This window comes from Podarcis bocagei (genome assembly GCF_964188305.1).
Source record: "Podarcis bocagei genome assembly, chromosome: 16".
Classification (NCBI taxonomy): domain Eukaryota; kingdom Metazoa; phylum Chordata; class Lepidosauria; order Squamata; family Lacertidae; genus Podarcis; species Podarcis bocagei.
In genome coordinates, this window is record NC_138142.1 from 20,310,017 (window position 1) to 20,327,239 (window position 17,223).

Below are 17,223 nucleotides of genomic sequence, written 5' to 3' on the forward strand. Positions count from 1 at the left end.
AATGAGCTGAAAAAGGTATTCAGATATACCTTTTCTAAGAAACCAGAGGCCTTTCTTCTGGGCATGGTGGACCGGAAGGTGCCAAAGAAGGACAGAACCTTGTTTATGTATGCAACCACAGCAGCTAGGATTCTTATCGCAAAGTTCTGGAAGACACCAGATTTACCCACACTGGAGGACTGGCAGACGCAGCTGATGGACTACATGGAGTTGGCGGAGATGACTGGCAGAATCCGAGATCTGAGCGAAGAGACAATGGAGGAGGACTGGAAAAAATTTAAGGACTATTTGCAAAAACATTATAAGTTGTTTGAATGTTAAGATTGCGCACGATTAAGAAACGTTATGCTTCTGCAATTTATTTTAAGTAAATGATAAAGTAAGTATTGATGGAAAAAAACGAGACAAATTAGAAACAAAATATTATGTTTATTAAGAGTGTTAAAACTAAATTACAAATTTTCGAAATTGGTAACATAATAAATTTAAAGGTATAATAAGATGGGAAACAAGATAACAAATTGCTGAACTGGCTAGAATAATGAATGCAATGCTGAGAGGATGCGAGGAGGTCCAAAAATGAGCCGTCGAAGGACGTCATGAAAGTATCTTAACTTTTTCTTCTTTTTCTTTACTTTTCTTCATATATAAAAAAAATGTTTCTTGCATGTTGCTGTGTAAACAAATCTGTTAACCTATGGAAAGAAACGCAATAAAAATTTTTATAAAAAATAAATAAATAAATAAAGCCATACAAGATGGCGGTCATTACTGCTTCCTGTGGGAATGAGTTCCATAGGTTAACCTTGCACTGTGGGAAGGTGTCCTTTCTTTTACCTGTCCCGAATCTTCCATCTTTCAACTTCCTTGGACATGCACGGATGTGCTTAAGTTTGTGCACGCTCTGTAGTTTGCAGCTGTACCAGGGGTGGGCAGCCTCAGGCCTGTGGGCCAAATGCAGGGGCCCCTTGGGACTCTAGCTCTGTTCCTCCTTCCAAGTGCTTTTGCCCATGTGGAACATAGAATCATAGAGTTGGAAGAGACTCATATGGAACATAGAATTTTAGAATCATAGAGTTGCAAGGGACTCATATGGAACAAAGAATTTTAGAATCATAGAGTTGCAAGGGACTCATATGGAACATAGAATCATAGAGTTGCAAGGGACTCATATGGAACAAAGAATTTTAGAATCATAGAGTTGCAAGGGACTCATATGGAACATAGAATCATAGAGTTGGAAGGGACTCATGGGACAGAGAATCATAGAGTTGGAAGGGACTCATATGGAACATAGAATCAGAATTCAATGGACTCATATGCAACATAGAATCATAGAGTTGGAAGGGACTCATATGGAACATAGAATCATAGAGTTGGAAGAGACTCATATGGAACATAGAATTATAGAATCATAGAGTTGCAAGGGACTCATATGGAACTTAGAATCATAGAGTTGCAAGGGACTCATATGGAACATAGAATCATAGAGTTGCAAGGGACTCATATGGAACATAGAATCATAGAGTTGCAAGGGACTCATATGGAACATAGAATTATAGAATCATAGAGTTGCAAGGGACTCATATGGAACATAGAATCATAGAGTTGCAAGGGACTCATCTAGTCCAACCCCCTGCAATGCAGGAATATGCAGCTGTCCCATATGAGGATCAAACCTGCAACCTTGGTGTTATCGGCACCATGCTCTAACCAGCTCTAACCTTCAAGTCCTTGAACTGCAAGAATGCCTCTTCCTTCCCTGGATGGAGAGATGTGTGCAGTGTGCATTTGTGTGAGTGTATGCAACATGCAACATTGCCTACTAACATAAGTGTTGCATCCATTACTCTCCACACGTTCTACTTTTAGCCCTGCCTGCCACTGAAAGGTTGCCCACAAGTAGGGATGGGATTCACTGTTCTGTACCTGTTCATCTTTTGATCACATTGTCATTTCTCAAACTCGGCCTGCAGTGCTTTGCTGAATGTGTATGATCTCTTGCAAAAATAGTGTTATTATTCTTCATTCTCCTGACGGTGGCATGGTTGCCTCTTGCATAGAATGCATTTCCCTAATATGTGCATATTTTTCGCTATTTGCAGTACCCGCTGCTGTTATTGATCGCCCATCCTCAAGTAGCCATCTGGCCCCAGGGGGTGAGAAAACAAAACAAAAGATTTAAAATCAATATCTGCGGATGAATGGCATAGGCCATCAGCAGGACATCTCCTAAGGGGAAAACACATTTAATATATATTCCCCCTTCCTCTTCTTCTTGAAAGCTTGTAAAAATCCTCTTTTTTTAAAAAAAAAGTTGTTGTTTCCTCTTCTGCATGAGAAATAAATGAAAAACACGATATTAATATATGCTGACGAGAGTACAGAAAACTTGTGTGCTTTGCAATGCCCTCGGTTTTGTACAGCAGTGTGTGAGACTGTGCCTCTGGGGAGCTCAGAGAATAATTCTTCTAAAATTAAAAAGCGAGATCCTGATTTTAAGGTTTTGTGGGGTTGGGATGAGGCAAGAAGCCAACACAGGCTTGGAGGTTGGGGGTGGGAAGATACATTGACCCCACCACAGTCAAAGTTCATAGTTGGATTGCACTATGCTTTCCTTAACAGAGGAGAGAATTATCTTCTGATCTGATGGCGATTAAATAAAGAAAACTTTACAATAAACAGAAGGTCATTTTCTTGCCTGTTAAGATAATTTATCAAATGCCCTTCACCCTAAGGTCCCAATGCGGACTACGAAATTAAAATAAAAAGTTGAAAGCAACTTGCAATAATAATAATAATAATAATAATAATAATAATAATAATAATAATAATAATAAATTATATCCCGCCCTCCCCAGCCGAAGCCGGGCTCAGGGCGGCTAACAACAATAAACAGTATAAAAGTATAGCATAAACAACACTCTAAATCATTCATTATAAAATTAATTAATTCAGGCCACTGGCAACCATTGGGCCAGAGCTCCACGAAGATTGCCGAGGGAGTGAGTCAGGCTGTGCCCTGGCCAAAGGCCAGGTGGAACAGCTCCATCTTGCAGGCCCTGCGGAAAGATGTCAAATCCCGCAGGGCCCTGGTCTCTTGTGACAGAGTGTTCCACCAGATCGGAGCCACAGCCGAAAAAGCCCTGGCTCTAGTTGAGGCCAGCCTAACAAACATAAGAGGGGTCCTAAAAAATATGCACCTAAATTGACAATTTAATTGTTACTGGTGTGGTGTAATGGTTAGTGTTGGACTGTGACCTGGGAGACTGGGAGACTCAGTCATGAAGCTCGTCTTGGGCCGGTCATCATCTCTTAGCCTAACCTACCTTGCAGGGTTGTTGTGAGGATGAAGGGGGGGGGGGAGGGAGAACCATGTACACCAGCTTGAGCTCACTGGAAAATAAAGGTGGAAAATAAATATAATAAATAATAATACATCAATTAATTAAAGCAACAACAACAGGGTAAAGAGGTACATCTTCAGCATTGTCCGGAAGCTGTATAATGAGAGTGCTGGATGCATCTCTGTTGCATTCAGTGGATGAGCTTGGGAGTTGGGACCCTTCCCTAACAATAGATCTCTGCTTCTTCATGCACCAGGGCCTGTCTCTTTCTCTTTGTGCACCAGGACTGGATAAGTACCCCCGTTTTAACACTACACATCCCTGTTTTGTGTTTTTTCCCCTCCAGTATGGTGACTACGACCCCACTGTTCACAAGCGTGGCTTCTTGGCCCAAGAGGAGTTGCTTCCAAAGCGGGTAAGGCTCTGTCTTGCTCAGTTGGACACAGGCAAAGGCGGAGAGGCCTCAGATCTTAGTCAGAGAGCAGCATGTCAGGCCTGAATCCCCAGAGAGCTGCTGCCGATCAGTGTACGCCGAGCTAGAGGGACGAGTTGGTCTGCTTCAGCATAAGGCAGCTTGCTGGCTTCCTTGGACATGGGATGGCTGTTAAATGATAGCAGAACATTAGAATTGCCTTTTCCCAAAACACACTTTCCAGATTGGTCTCTCCAGCTCTGCTGAAGATAATGACCGTTATTTTGGTCTTCTTCACAAAGGCTCTTAGATGGGGAAGGGCTGTAGCTCAGGGGCAGAACATTTGCCTTCCATGCAGGGGGTTTCAGGTTTTATCCCCAGCATTTCCAGGTAGGGTTGGAGAAGATTTCCTATCTGAGCTGCTGCCAGTCAGTGTAGACAGTACTTAGCTAGATATACAAAGGCCCTGACTATATAAGGCAGATCCCTACAGCTCAGGCTACCTCAAACCTGGCCCTCCAGATGTTTTGAGACTACAATTCCCAACATCCCTGACCACTGGTCCTGCTAGCTAGGGATCATGGGAGTTGTAGGCCAAAAACATCTGGAGGGCTGAGTTTGAGGAAGCCTGCTACAGCTGATGGGAGCTGTGGTCCCAAAAGCATTTGGAGGGTAGACTGCTTTAGGGCTTGAAGAAGCCTAATCGTCTGTCTACCTGGGCTAATAATGTAATTGTAATGAACTGTCATTTAATGAACAGGAAGTGGTTTGTTTCCCTACTTTGTTGAGATGCAAATATGCATACCTTGGTTGGGAAAGGAAAGTAAGGCGCCGTGTCCATGCCTCTGTCTGTCTGCTTCAGTTACTTATATTGGGCAACAGTGGTTCAAAGACACTATAGTACTGCTTGATGAGCCGTCCTGCAGGATGTGGCATTTCAAACATGGTCTAACTTTGACCATTAGCCTGCACTGTCCATTTCTGAGACAAAACTGCAGGTAGGTGGGGATCCACTGAGCTAAGCTACTGTATAGATCCTAGAATCATAGAATTGCAGAATTGGGACTCCCAGTCCAAACACCTGCAAACATAGCTAAAGACTCCTTGCCAGAAAGGCACCCATCCTCTGCTTAAAAACCCCAAAGGAGAGTTCACCACCTTCCGAGGTATTCCACTCCACTGTTTAACCAGCTCTTTAACCTCAGAAAGTTCTCCCCAATGTTTAATTGGAATCACCTTTCTTGTAATTTGAATCCATTGGTTTGGGTCCAGCCCTCGAGAGCAGCAGAAAACAAGCTTGCGCCATCTTCCATGTGACAGCCCTTCAGATATTTGAAGATGGCTTTGTGTCTCACTCTTCAGGTGATAAACCTATACCAGATGACCCCAGAAATGTGGGAAGAAAGAATAACAGCTTGGTATGGCCAACATCGAGGCAGAGCCAGGTGAGTCTTTGCATCCTCAGTGTCCTTTTTATAGCACTTTGAGGTGTTCCAATTGAGTGGTATATAAATTTTACGAAATAAATAGTAGCTGTCATACCAACCAAAGTTTTTACATTCATAACCATGAGAGCTGGAAATTTGAAAATTTGTAGGAATCTGAAAAATCTCAAGAGTTGATGTGCAGCCTGCCCTGAAAGCAGAATCTCACGTCCTTTGTTTTAAGGATGGCAGCAAAGCATAGGTCTGATCACAGCTTATGCTTGTGACCTAGAGAAGGGATCATTGTGGAAGTCCTATAACATTTAGACATCTCTAAGACAAGCATAGAAAACGGGTAGCTTCCTGGTTACCCTTATTTTGTTCTGCTCCTCTCCCTCCATAATAGTGGAGGCTGACCCAATAGGGCAAATGGGACAGTTCCCCACCAGTCTCCCTTCTTATTTACAACCAGCCCATGGGGTGGCCTTGCATCTCATTGGCTCTGGTTCTGCCTACTTTTGGTACCTCTGCCTTCTGCCCTTTGAGTATCAGTAGCGCCAACCACTATTGCACCCTACAACACAGCAGTGGACAACTCTTTCTTTTCACTAAGGGTGACAAACTATGCCCCTGAAATTTAGGGTGTTTGGGAAGGGGGAAAATAAAAATATTTCCTTTGCTGAACATCCATTTTAACAGAAATTAGGATGCAGTAAACCTGCAGGAAGGGATTTGCTGTGGATCTTTTTTTGCTTATATCTTACATATAAGATATATGTAGCAGTTTGCTTGGCCACTGATAGGTGGTGATGTGCACTATAGTGTGAGAACAGGCTTCTGAGAGCTGCTGGGCAGTGGAGGAGGGAGAAAGAGGCAGGCAGGCAGCTGCATATGGAGGTGGGGGTTTTTTTGGCCAGGAAGGGTGGTTTAGGTGAAGTGCAAGGGAGGATTAAGGTTGCCCAGAGGGGTGTTGTTGCCAGACAGAGCTGGCAAGCAAAGTGAGCGGCGGCACAGCCTCTAGTTTGTGTGTGTGTGCTTGTGTTTGTGTAATACCTTGAGACCATCTTGAGCATGCTGTGTAATATCTCTGTGAAGCTAAGAACCCGTTTTATTTCTTGGTTCTCTCCCAGTCTCCTGCATATTCCATAAGGTCCTGTTTCTGTCAAACTTTTGCAGCTCTAAACTGTCTGCCTCACTGTTCACATTTACAGGGATGAAGCTGAAATGGAGTACCTGAAGATTGCACAGGACCTCGAGATGTACGGCGTGAACTACTTTGCAATCCGGGTAAAAGCCCCAAGTTTTGCGTTGCACTTTTTTTTTTGGTGGTGGTGGGGATTTGAGGGCAGGAGGCCCTTGGAACAAAAGAAGAGGGGAACCAGTTGTGCAGAAGGACTCTGGTCAGCAAACTCTGGCTTTGCTAAAGCTTCCTTCCGTAATGCAGAGGAGAGTTTGATGCAGAACCTTTGATGTACTGGCAGCTTTCCTGCCTTAGCCTTACCTGCAACCAGGAAAGGGCCGCTGAGAGGCTTCCCCAGGGGGATGAATGAGTCACTGCTGCTGCAGTTCATTCTGCCTCGGGAAGCCTGAGTGCTCTAGCTCTGCCTCCTCCTGCCCTCCCTCTTTGGCCAGGTTGATCCTGTAGAACAAAGCTTTTTGGATTTGTGGGCACATTTGCAAATGGAATACACTGTCGTGAGCAACACACACACACACCATAACTTATTCCATTGGCTTTTTTCAACCTTAATTCAGGGAAGAGATGTAGTTCAATAGAAGAGCTTTGCTTTGCATGTAGAAGGTCCCAGGTTCAATCACCAGAGTCTCCAGTTAGGGCTGGGCATTTTCCCTGTCTGACTGAAACCATGGAGAGCTGCTGCCAGTCAGTGTAGACAATATGGAGCAAGGCTCTGATTTCACATCAAGTACCAAGCATAAAACTAAAAGGAAGAAAAGAAAATACTTCTGATTCTTTGTCTATCAGCTTTATAGACTTCTGCAAAACCCTTGCTCCATAATAGCACCCAACTCTTCTGCTTTCTAGAAACCAACATTTTTTCAGTCTCCGATCCAGCTTCATTTTACATTTTTGAGCAAAAGCCCGTAAGGTGCCTTATAGCAAGGCTCTGAATTCATATAAGGCAGCTTTGTGTGTGTGTTAAGCGAAGGGCTGGAGCTCAGTGGTAGAGTGTCTGCTTTACATGCAGAAAGTCCCAGGTTCAATGCCTGGCATCTCCTGGAAGATCTAGGAGAGATTTCCTGCCTGGAACCCTGAAGAGCCACGGCCAGGCAGCGGAGGCAATACTGAACCAGATGGACCAATGGTCTGATCAGTACCTATGGTCCTAAATTTTTTGTTTTTTTTTTGGGGGGGGGGAGACAACTTGACCAGGGGAAACAGTAGGCACAAGGGAAAGCCTATGTGTGTGCATGTGTACCCACTGGTGCTGCATTGGCAACCCCTACTTTAGAATTTTGTTGGGCCATGGTTGGATAGACTTAGGTGGGATTCATGTGTCAGATTCTCTGAGCCATTTCAAATGGAGACAATGTAGAATTATAGAGTTGGAAGGGACCCCGACGGTCATCTAGTCCAACCCCTTGCAATGCAGGAATCTAAAAAAAAAAAAGGATCCATGACAGATGGCTATGCAAGCTCTGCTTAAAAAAAATCCAATTTTCTCTCCCCTTTAGAATAAGAAAGGAACAGAGCTGCTGCTGGGTGTGGATGCGTTGGGCCTGCACATATATGATATGGAAAACAGGCTGACCCCCAAAATTTCATTTCCGTGGAATGAGATTCGGAACGTCTCTTACAGTGATAAGGAGGTAAGGCACACTCCTCTTGTCTCCCCGTGTCTCTGTCCAAGTGCTGAATTGAGAAAGCGGCCTCATTCACCTATTCCTTCCTGCTGCCAGTTCCCAGGATACTTTAGGGGAAGTCATGCAGTGGAAGTGGTTAGAGGGTCAGACAAGCACCTGGGGGAGCAAGGTTCGAATCCCTACTTGGCCATGTGAAGCTTGGGCCTATCACAATCTCTGAGCCTAACCTGCCTCCCAGGGCTTCTGTGGGGGTTAAATGAGGAGGGGGAGATCCATATCTGCCACCTTGAGCTCTTTGCAGGGAGAAAGGTGGAATGTAAAGACAACAAACCAACAGCTGTTAAAGCACTAAAAGAGTTCATTAAATGTACAGTGTACACGGGTGGCGCTGTGGTCTAAACCACTGAGCCTCTTGGGCTTGCTGATCCAGAAGGTCAGCGGTTCGAATCCCTGCGACGGGGTGAGCTCCTGTTGCTCTGTCTCAGCTCCTGCCAACCTAGTAGTTTGAAAGCATGCCAGTGCAAGTAGATAAATAGGTACCGCTGCGGTGGGAAGGTAAATGGTGTTTCTGTGTGCTCTGGTTTCTGTCACAGTGTCCTGTTGCTCCAGAATCGGTTTAGTCATGCTGGCCACATGGCCTGGAAAGCTGTCTGTGGACAAACGGCGGCTCCCTCAGCCTGAAAGCAAGATGAGCACCGCAACCCCATAGTCACCTTTGACCGGACTTAACTGTCCCGGGGTCCTTTACCTTTACCTGCATACAGTGTATATAGATTCTAATAATAATAGTAATAATAGTAATAATAATAATAATAATAATAATAATAATAATAATAATAATAATAATAATAATAATAATAATGCCCTTTTGACAGTGGTCTGTCTGGCGCAGGGATGGCCAGAATGGCTGCACCTTGCCTCCCATCAACCTTGGACAATATGGCCAGGAGGCAGGGATGATGGGAGTTGTAGTCCAACAGCGTCTGATTTGCACCATGCTGGCCATCTCTGATATAGCAGGACTGCAGAGAATCCCTTAACCTCCTGGACTCGGCAGTTCTTTAAAAACAGTCACCGGTTTTAATTCGTACAGCGGTTCCTCGCTCCCCTGTCCTGGAAAACGTTGACTGCAGTTTTCTTTCTTTTAAGACTGATGCAAACAGTGCAATGCAGACGAAATTAGCAGTGGCTTTTTTCTTTTTGGGTGGGAGGCGGGCAGGAAAAGGAGGATTGATAACATTTAAACATTATCTGGTGAGGGCCAAGAGCTTAAGGCGTTCTACTTCAGTTATTATTGCTGAAGCTTGAAGCAATTAGTTTATGATGTGCTCTTTTAAAAAAAATTACAGTTTTGGATGCATAATCCTATTACAGTTAGCATTCTTGCGAGATCCTTTCCCCCTCTCCCTTTTCTGGCTACACACAAGTTTTATCAGTTATGTTTCCCTCCTCACTTCCCTCCCATAACACTGTACAGTATTCCACCAGGAATTGAGAGGCCCAGGACCTCGTCTGCTGGGCCTGGAACATAATAGCCTGTAATAGAGCCGCCCCTCGAGGGAAGGATCTGTCATCTTTTATCACGTCAATAATCCTCGTAATAAGACGGCCGCAAGCGAGATGTGACACGATAGTAAGCGGGGCTTAATAGTGGCGCAGGACAGCTGTACCGAAACATCAGAGGTGTTTAATCTAGTGTGTCTATTATCAAGCGCACGTCTGGGACTGCAGTGGTCCTCGTGGCTGGCAGCAAATCCTCAGGGATTTTCCCCCCCTGCCAGAGTTGAGATCTGAGGCTCCGTGCTGCTGTTTCATCCTATTATTTGGTTTGTTTATTGATTGTGTTTAAATCCCACCTTCCAACCCCCCAAGGAGCTCAAGGTGGTTTTCTGGTTCACCCCTGTCCCCTATTTAATCTCCACAACGACCCTGTGAGGTAGGCTAGGCTCAGAAGCAGCCACTGGCCCAAGGTCGCACAGTGACCTTTACGGCCGAGTCGGCATTTGAACCCTGGTCTCCCAGGTTCTAGTCCAAGACTCTGACCACTACACAGCACTGCAGCTCTGCTTCCCATTCTAGGCAGGCTGGCGACTCACCTGGCAAAACTGTTAGAATTCCTGCTCCGTGATTGCAGCCATGGGATTGTTGTCTATTGCATGATGGTGTATGTTTTGATTCCACAGAGTGGGAAGTGACGGAGACAGGATGTTTGTGTTACTGTGTTCCATGAAGTGGGACTATTGTCCTTTGTTCTTTTTCTCTTTGCTGTCTGATGCTAGAGAGAGAGGGAGCCATGTTGCAGTGCTCCGTGTGTGTTTATATGTAAATAAAGTAGATTAGCCAAAATGCTGAGTTGTTGAGGTCTGTCACGCGAACTGCAAAGACTATGCAGATCCCTAAGTGTGCCAATGTCTGTTGGCATCGGTTGCTGTGATGTTCGGGCTGAAGAAAGCTTTTGAAGCTCCTGAACGATCGACCAGGAGGGAGAGAACATTCCAGTCGGGCATGTGTCTCTGCCAGGGTCCTACTCGAGTGTAGGACGAACTCCTGACAGAAACAACCCAACACGCTTCTTTGCTAAGAAAAGAGACAGGCTGGCACTCTTTCTCTCTCTCTCCATGCACTGAGAAATAAGACTTTTTATTCAGTGCAGCCTGTGAGCAAAGAATGCCTCGATTTCCACTTTATCTGGGTATTCCAAGTGAGGGGAGGATGAAGGAACAGATCTCTCAAATTGGCCGCCACAAATTTTGCTGCAGTGGCTACTGGCTGGATTCTAGGCATTTGTTTGATTTCTCCTCCATCACTCTTCTCCTTTGCTTACTGGTTTTGCTGTGGGATTTAAGTTTGTGGGGTGTGAAAATGGCTGGAGAACACTGAACTTCCCCAACCCGAGGGAGTGATTGTCCTTTGACTGATTCTGTGTTGTCAGCTAGCCGGAAAGTAAAACTTCAAGGTGCATTCACCTTTAAAAGGAAAGGCTGTAGCTCAGAGGATGGAGCCTTTCACATAGAAGGTCCCAGCTATCTCTTCCTAGGGACGGGAATGTCCCCTGCCTGAGACCCTGCCAGTCAGAGTAAACAGTGTTGAGCTAGACAGATCCAAGGTTCTGACTCAGTATGGACCAGGGTTCTGACCCATAGCTCAGTGCCTAGAGCATGTGCTTTACATGCAAAGGGTTCTTCCAAGTTCAGTGCCAGGTAGGCTTGGGGAAAAGGCTCCCTGCTTGAAACTCATGAGAGCTGCTGCCAGTCAGTGTTGGCAGTACTGGGCTGGATGGACCACTGCTCTGACTTGGTATAAGAGAGATTCTGGCGCTCCTTTCCGATGTGCATAAGACTGGGCTGGGCTATCAGGGCGCACTCCTCTTCCTCTATTTCATTTTCACTCCACTCTTTGACAACTTCTTCCTCCCTCGCAGTTTACGATAAAGCCTCTGGACAAAAAGATTGACGTCTTCAAATTCAACTCTTCAAAGCTGCGTGTGAATAAGCTGGTAAGTCTGAAGGAGGATGCAAGAGTTGCATTGTGGCAGCCTCTCTGCTGAGCAGCCAGGCATCCTTCCAAGGCAAAGGGGCCCCGGGCTGCGCGAAATGCTGGTGTGCAGGAGATGAAACAGATGATGGCTCTGGGGAGCGGGAAAGGCACAAATCGCACTGCAGACCTAGAGAGCCGGTGCCAGCCCATCTGCATGAGCCTGATGCCCTCCAGATGTTATGGGATGCAACTCCCACCAGCCTCAGCCCAGCTGCATGATGCTGCTTGGCATACAGAAGGTCCCTGGTTCAGTCCCCAAAGGCATCTCCAGGTAAGGGCTGGAAGAGATGCCCTGCCTGAAACCCTGGAGAGCCACTGCCAGTCAGTGTAGACAGTAATAAGCTATATGGCCCTATTTATAGACAGACAGAGAGAGAGTGCATGAGACTCTTAATCTCAGGGTGTTGGGGGGGGAGAAAGAGAAAGAGAGAGAGAGAGGAAAGAAAGAAAGAAAGGAAGGAAAGAAAGGAAGGAAGGAAGGAAAGAAAGAAAGAAAGAAAGAGGGAAGGGAAGAAGGGAAGGGAAGGGAAGGGAAGGGAAGGGAAGGAAGTGGATAGTAGCGGCAGGCTTCTGGTTATATATATATGTATGTATATATATATATATATATAGCATGAGACTCTTAATCTCAGGGTGGGTGTGGAGAGAGAGAAAGTGGATAGTAGAAGCAAGCTTCTCGATGGTTTTGTGAGTGACTCTTTCTCTTGCATGAAAGGCTGGGAACAAGCCCGCCATTGTTGCTGCAACAGCAGCAGCAGAGGCCTGGCTTTGTCTGAATAGCTGGCACATTCTGCCTGGAAAATTGGTCTCTTGGAGCGCTGGGGAAACTGCAAGCTCTGTGGTCAAACACTGTGCTCAGGGCCTCCATTGTTTTTCCTCCCAACTCCTCCCGCTGATCCCCATTCAAGAGCCGTGTATAAAGGGGGTTCGTCTCCATTCCCCCTTTTCACCCAGAGTTTCTTCTGAGCTTCAAGGATCGGTCTGCCTTATAGAGACAGCTAATTTCCAACCCACTCATGTGTTTATTATTTATTGGAGAACTGCTGCCAGTCCGTCTGCATCAACGTGATGCCCTACAGATGTTCTGGACTACAAATCTCATCTACCCCAGTCAGCACAGCCATGCGATGTTGGGGCCGATGGGAGTTGGCTGAAGATGGGAGATGGCACATCCATTGCACTAAATAGGCATATTGTTTTTTAGTTGCATTTTTATATTTAAATCCCCACCTTCCCTCCAAGAAGCTCAAGGAGGTGTGCATGGTTCTTTTCCTCCCCACCTTATCCTCACAGCTACCCTGTGAGGTAGATTAGGCTGAAAGGAAATGGCCCAAGTTCACCCAACGGGCTTCATGGCTGACCCAGGGATTTGAACCCTGGTCTCCCAGGTCCTAGTGCAGCACTCTTAACCACTATGCTACCACTGACTCTCTTTCTCATTTTGCATATTATTGTACTGCAATTTGTTGTTTTTTAAAAAAAGATATTTATTAAAGTTTTTAAACAGTAAAAATGAAAAATAAAAAGAAACATACAAAATAAAAACAGTTAAAAAACACATTGATTTTCCATAACATATCTTCCTTACACTTATTTCCCCGGACCTCCTCATACCTCCCTTTTTTGTATTCCACTTCAGTTTGTTAGTTCAGCAAATCCTTACCATTAAGCTTTACCCTTTTGCAAACCTTTTTTCCTATCTCTTAAAGCATTACAGCTGGAAACCACTTAGTTTCTATCCAACATCCTTCTAGCATTCATTAATTTTACAATATTTCTGTAGATAGTCTTTAAATTTCTTCCAGTCTTCTTTCACCGACTCTTCTCCCTGGTCTCGGATTCTGCCAGTCATTTCTGCCAATTCCATGTAATCCATCACCTTCATCTGCCATTCTTCCAGAGTGGGTAAATCTTGTGTCTTCCAATACTTTGCAATGAGTATTCTTGCTGCTGTTGTACCATACACAAAAAAAGTTCTGTCCTTCTTTGGCACCAATTGGCCGACAATGCCCAGGAGAAAAGCCTCTGGTTTCTTCAAGAAGGTATATTTAAATACCTTTTTCAATTCATTATATATCATTTCCCAGAAAGCCTTAATCCTTGGGCACGTCCACCAAAGGTGAAAGAATCTACCTTCAGTTTCTTTACATTTCCAACATTTATTATCGGGCAAATGATAGATTTTTGCTAGCTTGACTGGGGTCATGTACCACCTGTATATCATTTTCATAATATTCTCTCTTAAGACATTACATGCCGTAAACTTCATACCTGTGGTCCATAACTGTTCCCAGTCAGCAAACATAATATTATGTCCAACATCTTGTGCCTATTGTACTGCAATTTGAATTGGAATAAAATACCAAGGATAAGTAACAAAGGAAGCAATAAAACACTGAGCAAAGCTCGGCCCTGCCCTCGCTGGTCTTGGAAGAATCCTTTAAAAAAGCCCCATATGTCCAGAGACTTTGCGCCTGCCCATTGGGGGGATATAGGAAGCTCTGAACACATATTTTTTAGATGTCCCTTTTACGATGAGGCACGTAGAGATACCATTGACCCCCTGCTGGTGAGGTTTGCTGACCTCCCAGAAGAGCAAAAATTTGATCTTCTCCTGTTAGGCAAAGATCACAAGACGACCCGGATGGTCGCCAGATTCTGCACACAGATCTGTAGGCGCAGACCATCCCCCGATTCAAACTAGTTTGTTAAGAAAATTCCCAAACTCGGATCCACGGGTGACTCTGGGTCATTTCTCTACAGAAGTTTATCTTAAAGTTTTTATGTGTTTATACGCCTATCACATTTTAAACTTTAAATCCATTGTTGTATATTGTTTGGGATTGTAGTTCCATTTGTGTTTCACAAGCTGGCCAAAACACTGAGCTAAATGCACCAGCAGTCTAATGGCACAAGGCAGGTTACCAGGTTACTGTTTACCATTTATTTAGAATCATGAGGACTAGAATCTTCCTTTTCTTTCCATTGGGAAGAGTTTCTTTTCATTGGCAGAGTCTCAGGTTTGATCCTTAGCATCTCTAGGTAGGGTCAGGAAAGACAGCCAGCCAGTGTAGACTATGGAATGGGGGAAGCTGTGGTCTTTCAGATATTATTGGACTGTGGGCTCCCATCAGCCTCAGCCAGCATAGGAAATAGTCAGGAATGACAGGAGTTGTGATCCAACAACATCTAAAGGACCACAGCACCACCACTCCTGATGTAAACAAAGTTGTGCTAGATGTCCCAATGGTCCGATTCGGTATAAGGCAGCTTCCGGCTGTGGCATGTCTCAACATGGTGGGGTTGGCATGCAGTTCTGTGCAACAAGGTGGGGTAGAGGACAAAAGTGTTTTGCTTTCAAATGCTTGGTGGCGTGAACACAAACTTGCCATCCTCTTCTCCTCTTCTTATTGGCTGGACCAGATCCTGCAGCTGTGCATTGGAAACCACGACCTGTTCATGAGGAGGAGGAAAGCAGACTCCCTGGAAGTCCAGCAGATGAAAGCCCAGGCCCGGGAGGAGAAGGCCAGGAAACAGGTCAGAGAAAGGGAGGGTTCTGTTCCTTTCTTAACAACTACAGTGGTACCTTGGGTTACATACGCTTCAGGTTACATACGCTGCAGGTTACAGCCTCCGCTAACCCAGAAATAGTGCTCCAGGTTAAGAACTTTGCTTCAGGATGAGAACAGAAATCGTACTCCAGCGCCGCGGCGACAGCAGGAGGCCCCACTAGCTAAAGTGGTGCTTCAGGTTAAGAACAGTTTCAGGTTAAGTACGGACCTCTGGAACAAATTAAGTACTTAACCCGAGGTACCACTGTATTTGAATTGTTCACTTGGGATCTCTTCAGAGGAAACTGCTGCAACATCGGCATTGCTGGGAACATTCCGCACTCGCGGGCGAGAGCTGACAACCCAGGCAAATTTTGCAGATTTCTGGAAACTCGGGGCAGGGCAGTTTTAAAGTTGCATAACAGAGGGATCCAGTGCTGCAGCTGTGCTAGTGGAAGCCCGTTGTGCAACAGATTGGGCAGCCTCTTGTGCATAGAGATAGCAGCAACTGGCTTATGCATTCTTTCAAAGAGTACAGCAAAGGTGCCTGCCTGATGTCAACAGGCAGGGAGTTCCAAAGTGTAGATGCCGCCGCACTAAGATTGTGTTTCTACAAATGCGGAACGGGTGTTATGTGGAACCTGTAATGCTGCCACAGATCACTGTTCCACAGATCAGTGTTTTTGAGATGGCATATATGGGGTGAGGCAATGGTTCTCCAACATTTTGGGGTCACCACCCTCTTGGTACCATAAAGTCACCCCACTGCCCTTTACTCTACCTTATAAAATGCATTATTCAGAATAGTGGTTTTCACAACCCACTAAGGAAGATAATAACACAGTAAAATTCCATAGAATCATAGCATTGTAGAGATGGAAGGGTGATCTAGTTCAACCTCCTGCAGCACAGGAATAAACACTAATTGTTAATTTCAAACAACAACAACATATTTATACCCTGCCCATCTGGCTGGCTTTCCCCAGCCACTCTGGGTGGCTCCCAACAGAATATTAAAAACATGATAATACAGTACATCGAACATTAAAAACTTCCCTAAACAGGACTGGCATCAGATGTCTTCTAAAAGTCAGATAGTTGTTTATTTCCTTGACATCTGACAGGAGGGCATTTCACAGGGCAGGCACCACTACCGCAAAGGCCCTCTGCCTGGTTCCCTGTAACCTCACTTCTCGCAGTGAGGGAACCTCCAGAAGGCCCTCAGAGCTGGACTTCAGTGTCTGGGCTGAACAATGGGGGTGGAGATGCTCCTTCAGGTATACTGGGCCTGATATTCCAAATGCAAATGGTTAGTTGCACATTTATTCAAAACTCAACTCAAACTAATTAGCTTAATTCAACAATGTTGATGAGCGTGATCCATTGTTGCCAGCTTTTCAAAGTCTGAGAGTCAGTTACACCTCCAGGAAGCCCCCTGCCCACCCTCTTACATCTCAGAGCGGCTCCAGCTAGTCCTGCCCACTTTGGGATCCCACTGGGGCGAGGCAATCCCAGGAGTAAACTGGTCCCAAGCCTTCAAGGGCTTTGTATACCAACGGTAGCACCTTGAACTTGGCCCTGTAAGAAATGGGCAACCTGTGCGGATCTCTGAGCAGAGGTGTTCTGCGCTGACGCGGTCTCCCTCCTGCCAGCAACCACGCTGCAGCATCTTGCGCTGACTGCAGTTTCCGGGTCAATCACTGGGGAAGCCCCACATAGAGTGCATTGCAGCAGCGCATGCTTACAGCTGCCAGTGCCCGAACTACTGGGCCAGAAAAACGGTGTCCACTCTGTGGGCATACGATCTTTAAATGCTGTCCATCCTCTCCCCTGCCGTTCTGTAAACCTATTTCTCGGTCGTGGCGCTCGTATGTTTGCTGTGTCTTGGGGAGGTTGGCTGCGGTTGTGGGAGGGAGGGGGAGCCGTGTCCTAATTAGATGGTGATGGAATGCGAGCTGCTCTTCCGCCGCATGCTGCCTGCATGCTAATTCCGAGCCTGGCCTCCTTTTATCCGCTGCGGGTCAGCCCAGCCAGCAGACGCGCCGCATCTCAGGCCACAGCATGGAGCCAATGAGCACATATCAGCAAATTGGATTGTATGAATCATGGTTTTCTGCTTGTAGACCTTT

General features: G+C 45.6%; 1 protein-coding gene across 5 annotated transcripts in view; it reads left to right on the forward strand.

Annotated features, from left to right (window-relative positions):
- NF2 (NF2, moesin-ezrin-radixin like (MERLIN) tumor suppressor) overlaps window positions 1-17,223 on the forward strand; it is a 101,407-nt gene that overhangs the window by 42,287 nt on the left and 41,897 nt on the right. For all 5 annotated transcript variants that reach the window (XM_081174921.1, XM_081174923.1, XM_081174920.1 and 2 more), the window contains 6 exons: window positions 3,694-3,762; window positions 5,122-5,204; window positions 6,395-6,470; window positions 7,878-8,012; window positions 11,428-11,502; window positions 14,967-15,080. In XM_081174921.1, coding sequence (XP_081031047.1) covers window positions 3,694-3,762; window positions 5,122-5,204; window positions 6,395-6,470; window positions 7,878-8,012; window positions 11,428-11,502; window positions 14,967-15,080 — 552 coding nt within the window. The remainder of the gene's footprint in view (window positions 1-3,693; window positions 3,763-5,121; window positions 5,205-6,394; window positions 6,471-7,877; window positions 8,013-11,427; window positions 11,503-14,966; window positions 15,081-17,223) is intronic.